The sequence below is a fragment of the Mesoplodon bidens genome, assembly GCF_964165515.1.
Source record: "Mesoplodon bidens genome assembly, chromosome: 2".
Taxonomy (NCBI): Eukaryota; Metazoa; Chordata; class Mammalia; order Artiodactyla; family Ziphiidae; genus Mesoplodon; species Mesoplodon bidens.
Genome location: NC_138177.1, coordinates 78358410 through 78372288, shown reverse-complemented (window position 1 = coordinate 78372288; position 13879 = coordinate 78358410). Strand labels below are relative to the sequence as shown.

The 13879-nt window shown below is 45.6% G+C and overlaps 2 protein-coding genes and 1 pseudogene across 5 annotated transcripts; 1 reads left to right on the top strand and 2 right to left on the bottom strand.

Moving 5' to 3' along the window:
• Nucleotides 1–472: 472 nt before the first annotated feature.
• PEX11B (peroxisomal biogenesis factor 11 beta) lies at nucleotides 473–6261 on the bottom strand (the record flags this gene model as incomplete). 2 transcript variants are annotated; one of them, XM_081224076.1, is made up of 4 exons in its annotated part: nucleotides 473–1678; nucleotides 4566–4767; nucleotides 5170–5285; nucleotides 6047–6261. In XM_081224076.1, 4 exons carry the CDS (start codon nucleotides 6259–6261, stop codon nucleotides 1273–1275), a joined length of 939 nt encoding a protein of 312 aa, XP_081080202.1. In that variant the 3' UTR covers nucleotides 473–1272. The 2 variants fall into 2 exon arrangements, with proteins under 2 accessions (XP_081080202.1, XP_081080203.1); XM_081224077.1 differs by having other exon boundaries at nucleotides 6105–6200.
• Nucleotides 6262–6366: 105 nt separating this feature from the next.
• LOC308611924 (gonadotropin-releasing hormone II receptor-like) lies at nucleotides 6367–11720 on the top strand (annotated as a pseudogene). The gene is made up of 4 exons (XR_014017862.1): nucleotides 6367–6838; nucleotides 7002–7517; nucleotides 10496–10691; nucleotides 11174–11720. The product of XR_014017862.1 is annotated as a gonadotropin-releasing hormone II receptor-like (transcript).
• Nucleotides 11721–11853: 133 nt separating this feature from the next.
• On the bottom strand, nucleotides 11854–13621 carry RBM8A (RNA binding motif protein 8A). Of its 2 annotated transcripts, none has more exons than XM_081224079.1 (6): nucleotides 13472–13621; nucleotides 13133–13192; nucleotides 12928–13002; nucleotides 12610–12746; nucleotides 12179–12315; nucleotides 11854–12067 (listed from the first exon to the last, which is right to left on the bottom strand). In XM_081224079.1, the coding sequence occupies exons 1-6, from the start codon at nucleotides 13536–13538 to the stop codon at nucleotides 12022–12024; spliced, it is 522 nt and encodes a 173-aa protein (XP_081080205.1). In that variant the 5' UTR covers nucleotides 13539–13621; the 3' UTR covers nucleotides 11854–12021. The 2 variants fall into 2 exon arrangements, with proteins under 2 accessions (XP_081080205.1, XP_081080204.1); XM_081224078.1 differs by having other exon boundaries at nucleotides 12928–13005; nucleotides 13472–13614.
• Between the last annotated feature and the right edge of the window lie 258 nt (nucleotides 13622–13879).

Genomic DNA, 13879 nt, shown 5'->3' with positions numbered 1-13879 from the left:
ATCTCGACCTGGAATATGGAAAATGAAAGAGCTGATAACAGTGGTATCATTTCCCCACCTACTCAGAGTCCCAACATGTGAAGACACAGCCCACCCACAAACCAAGACTTACCATCCGCATTCCACTTAGTTCTGTTTGTGACTCTTAGCCTATGCTGCCTTATGGCATTATAGTTTTTGGAGGAACTATAAACCATGAACTGGTGTGGGGTATGCTTTGTGGAACCAGTATTATTACTTTAACATTAGACCCCCATCTCCTCAACTAAGCTATAAACTTCTGAAGTTGGGACCATGGAGCCTCTTAGCTTTCTGTATCTCTACCACTTAGTATTATGCCCTACATACTGTAGATGCTCAGTAAAAGCCTGTGGGTAATAATGCCAGTGGCTAATCCTATGGAAAACCCAAACCATAGTGACAGAAACAGGGGTCTCAGATGACCAGAACACATGGGACCAGACCAAACATCAATGAGCAAATTGATCTTTAATTTGCTAACCTGGAAGGCTTTGCTATCCATCATGGACTTGGGCCTCAGCTATTTACACAGAATCACTGTACAGTATTTACAACAAGACGCTAAACATAGCATCATTCTGGATAGGCAAAGAAGGGGTATGGAAAGGCTAGAACAAAGCCCTGAAATCAAAGTGTAAGCAGAAACCTGCAGGTGTGAGTGGAGGGAAAGGTAAGGGCAAATCATGAGAAAGGTTGGTGAGGTAGACATGAGAGAGGAAAAGGAAGCATGAAACTACTTCTGGTGCATGTGGGAAGAGTCCACTGGGATATAAAGCCTTCAAAATTATAATCTGGAGTCTGAAGGGGAAAATAACGGCCACAAGTCACCTTTGTGAGGAAAAAGAAGAAGGCAGTTAGAACCTTATAGACTATACCTTCTACCTTCCATACCAAAAAGTAATCCTGCTGATTAAATCCCTATGACAGGGGACTGAGAAGGTACAAAAGAGATACAGAGACAGAATCTTAAATAGAATTAAGAGACAGTAAAAAGAGTCAAGAGAGACACAGACAATGCAATGAAGGAGGAAAAGAACAAAAGCTCCAGCAGACCGGAACACGTGAATCATCCAAGTGACTAAACAAATCACCTCTCCTCACCTCATCTTCCCCAAAGCTCCTCCTCTTACTCCCAAATCTCTGGATTTTAGCTTTAACCAAGGAGTGGAGTTAGAATGAGGCCGGTACATGGGGACAATCTAAAATTCCATCTCACCAATTCAGATCCCCTCCTTATCCTGTACCAGAATATCAGGGCTTGAGTCGGAGCCAAGGGCAGATTAGGGTGAGAATAGACAGGATGGAGGACACGAGGCCACAAAGTCCCACAATTCCAGGACCACAGCGCCAGAGGCCTAGTTTGTCCAGTGGAATGAAGAGATCACAGGCATTTCTGACCACGTCCAGCAGGAGAGGGGGATGACCTCGAAGAACCCGAGCCAGGAGCAGGACTCGGAGCCGAAGCTTCAGAGCCACCTGGGGCAGACCTCCTCCTGGAGCCCCTGGACCCCCAGGTCCCCCAGTTTCAATTCCTCCTGGGACTCCTCCTCCAGAACCCTTCAGTCGCCGACTACAAGCTGAAGACTCTTGTTCCATCAGTAGGCGAATCTCATAAGCATCACGACTCAAATTCATGATGAGGGAAAACAGATAGTACCTGGGATACACAGGGGAGAAAGGTCAGTAGAGATACATATACCCACTTAGCATACCCAACAGAACATTTAAACTTTTTCCCCCATAGTGCAAAAGGATTACATATTAGAATACCAGAAGTGAATGTTATTACCCACTATTAGAAATGTCATTCCACCTTTCCGTAAGTAATGAGTTTATGTGTACCTTAAGATCCTGGCTTACAATAATGAGCATCATGAAATATTCCAAGATCAACCTCATATTTCACTTGTCCACTTGGCAACGCATTAGCACACACACATTCAACTTGAACTACAATAATGCAAAAATTTTTTAAAGAACACCTTCAGGGCTTCCCTGGTGATGCACTGGTTGAGAATCTGCCTGCCAGTGCAGGGGACACGGGTTCAATCCCTGATCTGGGAAGATCCCACATGTGCGGAGTAACTAAGCCCGTGTGCCACAACTACTGAGCCTGCGCTCTAGAGCCCGCGAGCCACAACTACTGAGCCCACGAGCCACAACTACTGAGCCCACGTGCCACAACTACTGAAGCCCGCGCGCCTAGAGCCCGTGTTCCGCAACAAGAGAAGCCACTGCAATGAGAAGCCCGTGAACCGCAATGAAGAGTAGCCCCCACTCGCCCCAACCAGAGAAAAGCCCGCGCACAGCAATGAAGACCCAATGCAGCCAGAAACAATAAATAAATAAAATAAAATAATAAAATAAATAAATTTATTTAAAAAAAACACCTTCAGTTGTTTCAAAGACTCAAACACATAGACCACTTAAATCCAATACTTTTGTTAAAAGAAAACAAACAAAAAAATGACACCTAGCTTGCCAAATGTGTTAGATTATAAATTCCTTAAGAACAGTCTACGTTTTTTGATTTTTAATCCATTCTGACAACAGTGGTCTGTATTCAATATAACTGCCCTACCTCTAATACATATCCTGAATCCACATCTATCTATTGTACTCCACCACCACAGTCTAAGCCACCATCATCTCTTGCTTGAACTACTACTTTAGTCTTTTAACTGGTTTCTCCACTGCCACTCTTGTCCCCCACCCCCAAGAATCTAGTTTCATATAGTAGCTGGCATAAACGTAAATCACATTATACCCTTTCTTAAAACTTTCCATGGTTTCCTTCCTATCACATCTAGAATAAAATACCTTAGACAGGCTTACAGAACTCAACATCTGACCCTGCCTCTCTAATTCCGTCTTGTACCATTCTTTCCTTCAATCACTATGCTCCAGCCACATTGGTTTCTTTCTATATTTTGATCCCATTAAGCTTGTTCCTGCTTTAGGACCTTTACACTACCTCGTCCCTCAACCTGGGATAATCTCTCTCCAAAATCTTCAAATGGCTGGCTCTTCCTTGCACTTTAGGTCTGAGCTTACATGTCACCTCTTCAGAGAAGCCTTCTCTGACCCCCGATTCTAGAGTAGCAAGCCATTTACTGTCTATCACATGACCCTATTTTAATTTCCTGCACAGCACTTACCACTCTCTGATGTTTTTCTTATTTATTGTTTCTTTGTCCCCTCCCATTATAATGTAAGCTCCATAGGAGCAGGGATGTTGTTTGTCTTTACCACTGTATCCCTTTGTCTAGACCAGTGCCTAGCACATAGTAAGAGCCAAATAAATATTTACTGAATGAAAGTATAAACATGGCATATAAACTCTTCTAGGGAGTTGCTTTTCCATACCACTCCAGCCATGCCTCTGCCCCCACCCTTCATACACCATAAGTCTTGTTATAACTGTAATCACTGAGAAAGATGAAGAGAAAAGAGAGACATAAGTGGAGATGGAAAGATGCTAATATAATGTAAAATAACAAAGCAAATCATAGGGAAACAAATAATATGTATAGAGATCATTTTATTCCCAAATCATACTCCTTTCCACCTTCATTACAGCCTGCTCCTTAGTCCAAGCCAACATCATTTCTTGGCCATATTAGGGCATCTTCCCCTCTTTAGCATTACTGCAATCCATTTTCCACACTACAGCAAGAGGGATCTTCTTTAAATGCAATTTGAATCATGTCACACCCCTACTTAGAACCCATTGTACTTAGGATAAAATTTAAACAAAACTATATGAAAAAAATCCTACCATTACCTAGAAGTCCTTGCATGAATGATCTGGCCCATGTCTACCTGTCCAGTTTGAACTTATGCCCTTACTCAATACCACCCACCACACTGGCTTTCTTTCTACTGCTCTAATTCCATGAAGTTTTTCTTGGTTCAAGGCCTTAGAATGAGCTATTTTCTGTTTGGAATGGTCTTCTCTGCTAACTGTTTGCTTTGTATAACTTCTACTCAGACATCAGGTCTGAAATAAAATTTAATTTTCTCTAAGAGTTCTTCTCTGATCTTTCAATCGAAATTAGCTCGCTCTGTTATATATCTCTTAACACCCTGTACTTCCCACAAATATTTGGTTTGGTGATGATTTGTTTTAATATCTGACTCCCCCACTAGACTAGAAGCTTCATGAGAGCAGGAACTACAGCTCTTTGGCTCTTTGCTTTATTCCCTGGCTCACAGTAAGCAGCTACTAAGTATTTTTAGAATGCATGAATGAATGAGTAAGCAGTGAGGGGCATAAACCTGTGGTAGAGACAAAAGCGGAATTAAAGCAATGCAATGAATATCTAGTCTTGTCCGATCTTAGTCATTCATCATGAAAGAGCATCTGTCTTCCATCTGCCCCCATTCATTATTCTCTGATGGTTTAAGATCTAAATGAAGGTTAGAAGCCAAGTGATTAAGATGGGTATATTATGGGAAGACCCTAAAAGATCATTCTCTTATGAAAGGCAAGCTATGCAGTATGGAGAATACGATAGGTCTTGTAGGATAAAAGGATATCAAACCTGAATGAACGCTGGGCCCACTTCTCCTGATCCACACGGGGAGCAAGTCCAGACTTTCCAGCCCACAGGACATTGTCACAGGCGAAGTACAAGGCTCTATTGAGGTGACTAACAGTGATGCAGAATCTCAGGACAACATCTGATAGGTGCACAGCTCGTTTGGCCGACTCAAGGGCATCTGCTGAGTTACCGAGGCGTAGAACTTGTGGGGATTAGCAAAGAAAAGGAAGGATTTGAAAGTAGAGAGGCAAACAGAGAGCAAGACACAGAGAAAGAGAGAAAGCAAGAGAGTGAAAGTCAAGCAAGTGATAGAAACAATAATGAACATTTTTTTTTAAAAAGAGTAGAAATAGTTCAATTTTTTTACATCGTTTTTATTAATTTGTGTCCCAGTTTAGTTTTCTCAAATTTGCCTCATTCTTCCCAATCCTTCATTACTCTTACACCTGCTCTCTCACCTCAATCGGGAGGCTTGCAGAGGATACGGGCAGAGGCAAATGAGGGAGAATCGGCAGAGAAGGTCAAAAACAAGGAGGGACTAAGGAAGAAGAGCTGGGGATGGAGGAAGCGTTGAGGTAATAAAAGGAAAGGCACAATTACTTACGCTTTCTCCCTAGGCTCAGATGACCCTCCAGTTGTCGAATCTGTTTCTGTAACTCAGAACTGGCCCCATGTTTCTGCAGTGCATGGCCAAGAAGGGAGCAAGCATACTGGGCGGCCCTGGAGGAGAGAGAGGAGAAAGAGGTAAGGTAAGGTGGAGACCTCCCTCCTCTCCCCCTCAAAAATGTACTTCAAAAGGCAAGTATGGAATCCCCCTTCCCCTGTTTGAGACCATTCCCTTTCCTCCTCTTCATGGCCATATCTCACTGTTTCTCCTCCAGGCCAGGGGAAGAGACAGGCGTAAGAATAAAAAGGAGCCTAGAAGGGGTTGGGAAGCACTACTTCGAATTGAGGAAGTAAGAGATCTGATAATGTAAGGCCTGAAGAGGACAATGAAGGCGGCAGGGGGTCCATCACAAGCACATCAGTGTGAGCATGTATGTGATATGTGAGGGAGTGGGGGATAGTTGGAGGACAGGTTATTCTTCAAAATAGGTGAACTAAGAGATTTTCCAGGCCCTTGAGATGAATCGAGACTAGAAGGCAAGGCGGAGGCAGAGGAGCTAGCGGGTGACAGTAGGGTGGGGGGACACGGGAACTTCGGAGTGCCTGCTCCGCTCTGGGAAGAGTCCAGGTCGCTATCTGCCACGGGGCGAACGCTCCTCATTCCACCATCGCCCAGTGAGGAAAGTGCTGGTCTTAGGTGAACACGCAACCCTGAGAGGCCTCCCCACCGGCCCACTCGTGCCTCAGTTTCCCCATCTTTCCCGTGAGCAGAAACGAACCATGGCCTCACGGCCGGCTCAAATCAGCCCCTCTCGGTCCGTCCGGGCCCCCGTAGCCCGATTTGACCCTTTTTGACCCCCGTAGTGTGAACTGACCTCGCCTCAAGAAGATCTTCCTCTGCCCGCCCTCCCCCCATTCCTATTCGGGCCGCACCTACACAGCCGCTCCCGGGCCTGGCTCTGAGCGCTGAAGCGGACCCAGGCGTCCATGACAGCGGCAGCCCCGGCTCCACAGCTTTGCTCCCGCCCCACTTCCCGCCCCTAGTCACGCCTCCTGGACGACCCAACGGTGCCGCGCGAGGGACAAACATCATCAGAAAATAAAGGGAGTGGAACCGGCCCCTGAAGCGGAATTTCAGAACGAGAAGCCCTTGTCTCTGGGCCTATACCTGCGTATTTTTTGTGCGTGTCTCTGTCGCCTTGTCCTCTAATCAGATGATCTCTGTTTCCTAAGCACACCTCCAGAGGCACATTCTTCTTTAAATATTCTGGACTAAGGGCGGGGCTTGCAGGAGTCCGGGCGTAGCGAGACGGCGCCGCAGTGCTCCCGCCAGGGCCGCTAGGATAGAGTTGCCCCCAACCCTGGGGTGTTTCCAGCAGAACACCCCCAACACACACACACACACACACACACACTCACTCACTCACTCACTCACTCACTCGCACGCTCCGACCGAATAGAGTTGCCCCCAACCCTGGGGTGTTTCCAGCAGAACACCCCCAACACACAAACACACACACACACACACACACACACACACACTCACTCACTCACTCACTCTCTCGCACGCTCCGACCGAATCCAGGCCTGTAGGGGCTAAAGAAGTCTATGGAAGTAGAAGCCAGCACCAGATCCCTGTTCCCTGCAGGACCCTGAGAGTTGGACAGGTAACCTCCAGAATACAGAAGGAGAGTCTCCAGAGACAGAGGCTTTAGTGGACGAAATTCGCAAAATAACCAACTCATATCCTTAAAAGGAGAGAGAAGAAACAGTGGACGCAGCTAACCTCTTCAAACCCACACTTCATCCCCCTACCCCTTTCCCTTCCAGGTCACCATGTCGGCAGGCAACGGCACCCCTTGGGGGTCAGCAGCGGGGGAGGAGATCTGGGCGGGATCAGGAGTAGAGGTGGAGGTCGCAGAGCTGCTCACCTTCTCAGCTGCCGCCAAGGTCCGAGTGGGAGTGACTGTTGCTGTTTGTTTCTTCGGCTGGAGGGAACCTGGCCGTGCTGTGGTCAGTGACACGGCCGCAACCCAGTCAGTTCCGCCCCTCTCCGGTAAGACGACTCTGCCCATTTAGCAGCTGCCTACTTACTGGTCACTTTTGTGGTTATGACCCTAGATATAGTTATGCCACCTGGAATATCACTGTTCAATGGCTGGCCGGGGACATCGCATGTCGGACACTCATGTTCCTGAACTAATGGCCATGTATGCCGCAGCTTTCCTGCCTGTGGTCATTGGGCTCGACCGCCAGGCAGCCGTACTCCACCCGCTTGGACCCCGCTCAACTGGAAGGAAACTTCTGGGAGCAGCCTGGGTACTGGTTTTCCCGCTTGCCTGGAAGGTGAGTGACTTGTCGGAACTCAGGGCTAGACTGGATAAGAATTTGGGTACACAACAGGAGCCTTCGGATTCAAGGGGTGTGCTTGGCCGTGGTCACCGTTAATCCTCAGCGTGGGGGCCTCTGCTATCTCTCTTGCAAGTTAAGATCATTGCATGTTAATTTGTATTTCTGTTAAGAGCCTTTGTTTTTACTACACTTGACTTCCACCTTTTGCCTCCTCCGAGTCCCACCTTCTTCAGATTATTGCAGAAAAACTCTAGGGCATGGTGGAAACATATACAGGAAGACATTAAGAAGACAGTGAAATCAGGGGCTTTGGGTAAAACTTTGTGGTACATTCATTCATCAATTCAGAAACTAATGTGCATCCCCCAGGTGCGTTCAAATGCTCTATCAAGGATAGAGCAACAAAGTCCTGCCTTCAAGAAATTTATAGACTAGTGCAGAGTCAAATTAGTACGCAATTACAATACAGCATGCAGTTAAGCATTATGCTAAAGGTAAGCATAAGGAACTAAACTGTCCAAGACCCACGCTTGGACAGTCAGGGAAAGCTTCCTGACTTCCCAGAGATGTTACAATTTGATTCTTGAGAGATAGGTGTTAAGACAAATTACAGCAGGAGGAATGCTGGAGAAGGTGGAGGGTGGATGATCTCAAAGTAGCTGCAGCTAAAGTTGAGGACTAGAAATGGTGAATAATAAGCCTGGAGGGGAAGGAAGAACCAGATCACAAATATTAAGCTTGTACTTTATCCTGAGGGCAGTGGAGAGACACTAGAGTAAAAGGTGGAGAATGACATAATCAGATTTGTATTTTTTACTCTAGCTTTATTGTGGGTGTCAAAACTGGAACAAAAGGGAGCATCTGAACTTGAGTACCAATTAATCAAATCTCAATATTGAAAATGAACTAGAAATCTAGAAAAAAAAAAGCTAAATATGAAGCAATTTCTTCAAAACAACCAAAACCACTACCACCATCTGGGAGGAGGGTGTAAAGCAGCATCTCTGAGTCTAGGGTTAGGATTGTCAGGGAGAGGGCTAAAATTTCAGTCTCTGGAATAATGCATTACAGAGTCAGATTTAAGATTTGATCCTTAAATCCTCAAATATTAGGAATATAACTAACAACAGTTAGTCTGACTGCAGTTCTAAGACAAACAAAAAATGTTGCTTCCAACAATATGTTGCAAACAGGACCTCTGCTACCCAAAGTTTTAAAAAGCAGCATGTTGCCTCCGTGCAAAAGGAATAGTTGGGTTTATATGAAGCAAATTTTAGATGTGGACTGGGAATTAGAATTAGGATTGCTTTTGTTGTTCATTTGTATTACTTTGCTCTGTTTTTCCTGAGTCTAGGCTCTACCACTAACTAGCTGGATGACTTTGGATAAATCACTTGAAACATATAGGCCACAAGATTATGGAATAGAAGATGCATTTCCTCCTTTCTTAGAGCCTGACAATCCGACGACAACAATGCAATCTCTATTTGCTTCAATAGCAAACTGACGGTAACATGATTCAGGTGCAAAAGGTGTTATTTTGGGTTCTAAATTAGCGACCTCTTGTATAAATTCTGCATTGCCCATATGTTGCATTTAAAATATTAGTGTCAATAAAAAATTGTTAGTATGGTAAAGGGAATATTGGTGTAGTTAGAAATTATTTTTGTAGACTCAAGTTTTCAAGTATCAGAGGTAAAGACTTCTACAGTAGGTGGTAAATTGCACATAAAATAGGGAAAGAGTCAGAGGTAGGGCTATGGACCAAAGTTTAAGTCCAGGAGACTTGCCTATTTTTTAAATTAATTAATTAATTAATTAGGTTGTGCCAGGTCTTAGTAGCGGCAGGTGGGCCCCTTAGTTGTGGCATTCGAACTCTTAATTGTGGCATGCACGTGGGATCTAGTTACCTGACCAGGGATCGAACCCCGCCCCCTGCACTGGGAGCGTGGAGTCTTCTACGCCACCAGGGAAGTCCTGTCCTGCCTATTTTTAAACCCCTTCTCACAACGTGTCAAGTATTTCTAGGCACGGTGCAAAATCGTGCCCCCACCCCACAAGAAAACGGCCAGAAACATATGGACTCAAGATAGGGGAAGAGGAAAGACCACTTCCCAACTAGCTCAGAATAGCCTGATCATAACTCCAAGCAGTTCATAAAATTGTATGTCTGTGGCTCATACTATTCACCTTTCCTAAAAGTCCCTCATGCCTGTTGAAATCACTTTCCAAATGCCTTCCTTGTATCTAGAAATTTGATACCTACTAAGGTTGCCTTTTATCAAACTAGTAGTGACTCAATCTACCTTACCTGAAACCAAGGTACTAACCCTGAAGCTCTCAACTGAAAAATGCTCATTACTGATTCAAACCAAAAACCTAGCAGTTTACCAAAAAGGAGAAGGGGCAGCCAACAGCATTTAGAAAATGTTAAATTTTATTAAACGTTGTTTCACCATTATAGTTGTAACGACTACTAAAGGTCACTTTACAGAGTGACTGCAAAATGGCCTGAAATTTTAGCAGCACCCATTTTACACAAGATTTCTTTTTTCCACAGAATCACAGACACATCAGGAAAATAATTTCAGCTAAAAATGTTGGTGAGGAAAAAAAAAATGTTGGTGAGGTGGTAGAGATATCCTTTGATAAAATGCAATGTTAGAACAGTACTTGAGAAGACAGGGTTCTTTAAGTCCCAGATTTAACAAACATAGCCTAAGAGGAAGATAGGGATTTTCAAGATACATTCCTAACCTTTTAAATATGGCACCATGGATGTACCATTACTCAGCACTGCAGGAAATTAAGAACGAATTGGGATTATGCACTATATTAGCTCCCAAGTTTTCTCAACAATCTCATTTAAAAAAAAATGAATGAATTGGGAAGAGATAGTGTTGAACTGGTGGGTAGGTTGGCATGGGAGGGAAAAGGTAGACCAGTTCTAATAGTCCTTGACTCCACTCCAGCTGTTCCTGTTCCATACCGTCCGCTGAGCTGGTCCAGTCCCTTTCAGTGTCACCAAAGGCAGCTTCAAGGCTTGATGGCAAGAGACCACCTCTTCACCTTCTGCTGTCTCTTTCTGCTGCCACTGACTGCCATGACCGTCTGCTATAGCCGCATTGTCCTCAGTGTCCAGTCCCCAGACAAGGAAGGGGAACCATGGTGAGACCCCAACCCCCAGGCCCTAACCCGTACCCTGAAACTATTGCCTCTAGCCTCATAAATTTGATAGCTATCTATCAAACCAAAAGTGAGTTGCTAACCGTATCTCTAGCAGCTGATGCTGCACATAACTTTATTGAATGCCTTCAATTCTAACCAGCCACTAGCCATCATTCTCTGAAGTGGAGTTAGCTGGGCAAGAATTAAGAAGGGTGATCAGTATTCCTTTGCTCTTGAACACCAACAAGACTTCAAATAGACTTTGTAGCTTCACGTAACACAGCACCTCAATCGAAACTTTTGCAGCACGTCTGTCATAATCTCTGGTGGGAGGGGAGCGTATAATCCCAGGTTGGGAAGGGGAAAAGGGCTTGTACCATTCTCTTCCTTTTAAGGGGAGAGCTCCATCTCACTATTTCTGCCCATCCATCAACTCAGAAGCTGAGTGGTTCTGAATTTGAGTGTATTTTCTAAGTTCCCAGCCCCTGCCGGTGAATTTGCCCTCCGCCGCTCCTTAGACAATCGCCCCCATGTTCATCTTCAGGGTTTGCGACTGGCCCTGATTGTCTTGCTGACCTTCGTCCTCTGCTGGACATCTTATAACCTGCTGGGTCTTTGGTACTGGTTCTCTCCCACCATGCTAACTGAAGTGCCTCCCAGCCTCAGCCACATCCTCTTCCTCTTTGGCCTCCTCAGTGCTCCTCTGGATCCTCTCCTCTATGGGGCCTTCACCCTTGGCTGCCGAAGAGGGCACCAAGAACTTAGTATAGACTCCTCCAGGGAAGGAGGTTCTGGGAGAATGCCCCAACAGGAGATTCAGGCCCTTAGACAGATGAAAGTAGAAACAAATGTGGCAGCAAGAAAGGCAGGAGAAACGAGACATTCCTATGACATCCATTTGCTCAGGAGAGCATATATAAGAACAGAATAATTACTCTCTAGTATCACGAGAACATCTCCCTTGTACCCCTGCTCCCTTAGCTTCCAACTAAAAGAAATACTGAGCAGTGTTTCTACTTTGACCCTAGGTGAGACTTGAGACTATATTTAATGTAGAAACTCACAGAGAATTCAGTCCCTGGAAGAAGTATCTTCACAGTGACCCAAAGTGTCTTACTGTAAATAGTGCTTCAGAGCTTGCAATGTTAGAACAGGAAAGTAATTTTAGAAAACAAAAATTGGACATTTATTCATAACTCAAAAGAAACACTAAGCAGGTAGGGTAAGAGATTAAGTGTAGACACAGTGAGTTCCACCCCAGCCCTATTTCTCCAAGGCTGCATAGTCAAATGGCATATCTGGAGAGAACACCTGGACAACAGAGGATGGGTCAGCGACGCCTCCGGTCTGGACTCCTGCTGCGTCTGCGGCCACCTCTAGGGAGAAGGAAAAGGGGCAGGGTCCATCAGAGGGACATAATACCATGTCCTTATTCTGTTTTGCTCATATTTCCTCCACAAGGATAGTGTTTCCCCTCTCCACTTTACCTCCTCTTGCCCTTGGGTGGACCCCGAACAAAACACCAGTCTACGCTGATCGGCTGTCCCATCAAATCCTGGCCATTGAGTCCTTCCATAGCAGCTTGGGCCTCCTTGTATGTTTCATACTCAACTAGAGTATACCCCTGGACCAAGTGAAAAGACAGATTATCAACACTCTCCTATTCCATCAAGCTTTTTTTTACTCAAACAGAAAAATCCATAAACTCTAAACAACAAATGTACATCATATATCCCTATTATATATACAACTTGTCTGTCTGTTTCTGCCTGTCTCTTTGCTATGTCTAACAAAATAAATTCCCAAAGTCATTTTATTTCAACTTTACTCTTGGCCAACCACAGCAAACATGGGAGAACTACCAATGCTGTCTAAGGGTTATGGGTGAAGAGAAGCAATGGGGTATCACTCAGAATACCTTTAGATATCCTGTACGTCTGTCCAGGTTGAGGTGGATGTTTTTTATTTCTCCATACTCTGCAAATTTATCATGGATGTCTTCTTCCGTGGCTTCCTCATGGACTCCAGTAACAAAGAGAATCCAACCTTCAACAGCTGTTTGGGAAGGGAGGGAGGTTGTTTGAGCACATGAGAGAAAAACTTCAAGCAAGATCACAGAAGTAGAGTGTGTGCAGACTCCACAGAGATTGGTTAAGCTACCTCTGACCCCATTCCTACTGGGTTTTATTTCATTGGCCCCTAATTCTCTACAGACAGACAGGCTCCATTTACTTACAGCGCTGTGGTCCGGGTTCATCGCCATCCTGCTCCACGCTGTCATAATCCTCACGCATCCGCGCTCGAGACCCCTCTTCTATTAGAAAGACACAGGAGATCACCGGAAATCCCCCTCCTCCCACTGTTCACCATGAGTCTTTATGGGGACTCCAAAGCTCGTCGCTCTCGCCATTCTAGACCCCATTCCACCCACAAACACTCACCGGAGCCAAAGCCACGGCCTTTCCGTTTCTTCGCTTTTTCTTTCAGTTTGTGGATGCTCTCTGCAGCCCCAGAAGTGAAAGAATAAGTGAGAAAGATAATAGTTATTTACAACAATAGTCTCCTTCCAAGACATTATCTGAAACCAGACCCCACCACCTCCAGGCTCAGTCCCTTCCCGGCCCGCCCCCAATTGCTCCCATCGGGGGCGGAGTCTCCAACCAACCGAAACCCAGTTCCCCGGCTCCCATCCTCCCTGCTGGGGAGAAAGATTGTATTTTCCTAATACGTCCTTCTCTCGCACCTTCCCCGCTTCCCGCGGCCGCCTCCACTGTCCTCACCGTCCCCATCCTCATCCATGGCGAAATCCTCGCCCCCGGCCTCATGAAGATCCAGTACGTCCGCCATCTTGCCTAAGCTCTAACTCTCGTCCGTGACGCTCAAGCACTTGGCTCCTCGGGAAACTGTCGCGGATGGGAAAGGTCGCCAGTCAAGTTGACCAATTAAAAACTAACTCTAAGTCCTGCCCTCGGCGCGGTAATAATACGCAAGGAGGCGGGCCTACTTTGGGAAGATACCGGAAGTGCTCCTGTAGTCATCTTGAGCGGGTCGCGAGCAGAAGGGGGCAATCCTGTGTGGGACACGCTGGGGGTGTGGGCGGAGTTAGTGACTTCCTCTTACCTAGAGCAGACGACGAGAAACACTACTGACAGGGAAGCCCAGCCTAATTTTATTAGAGGGTTGCTTTT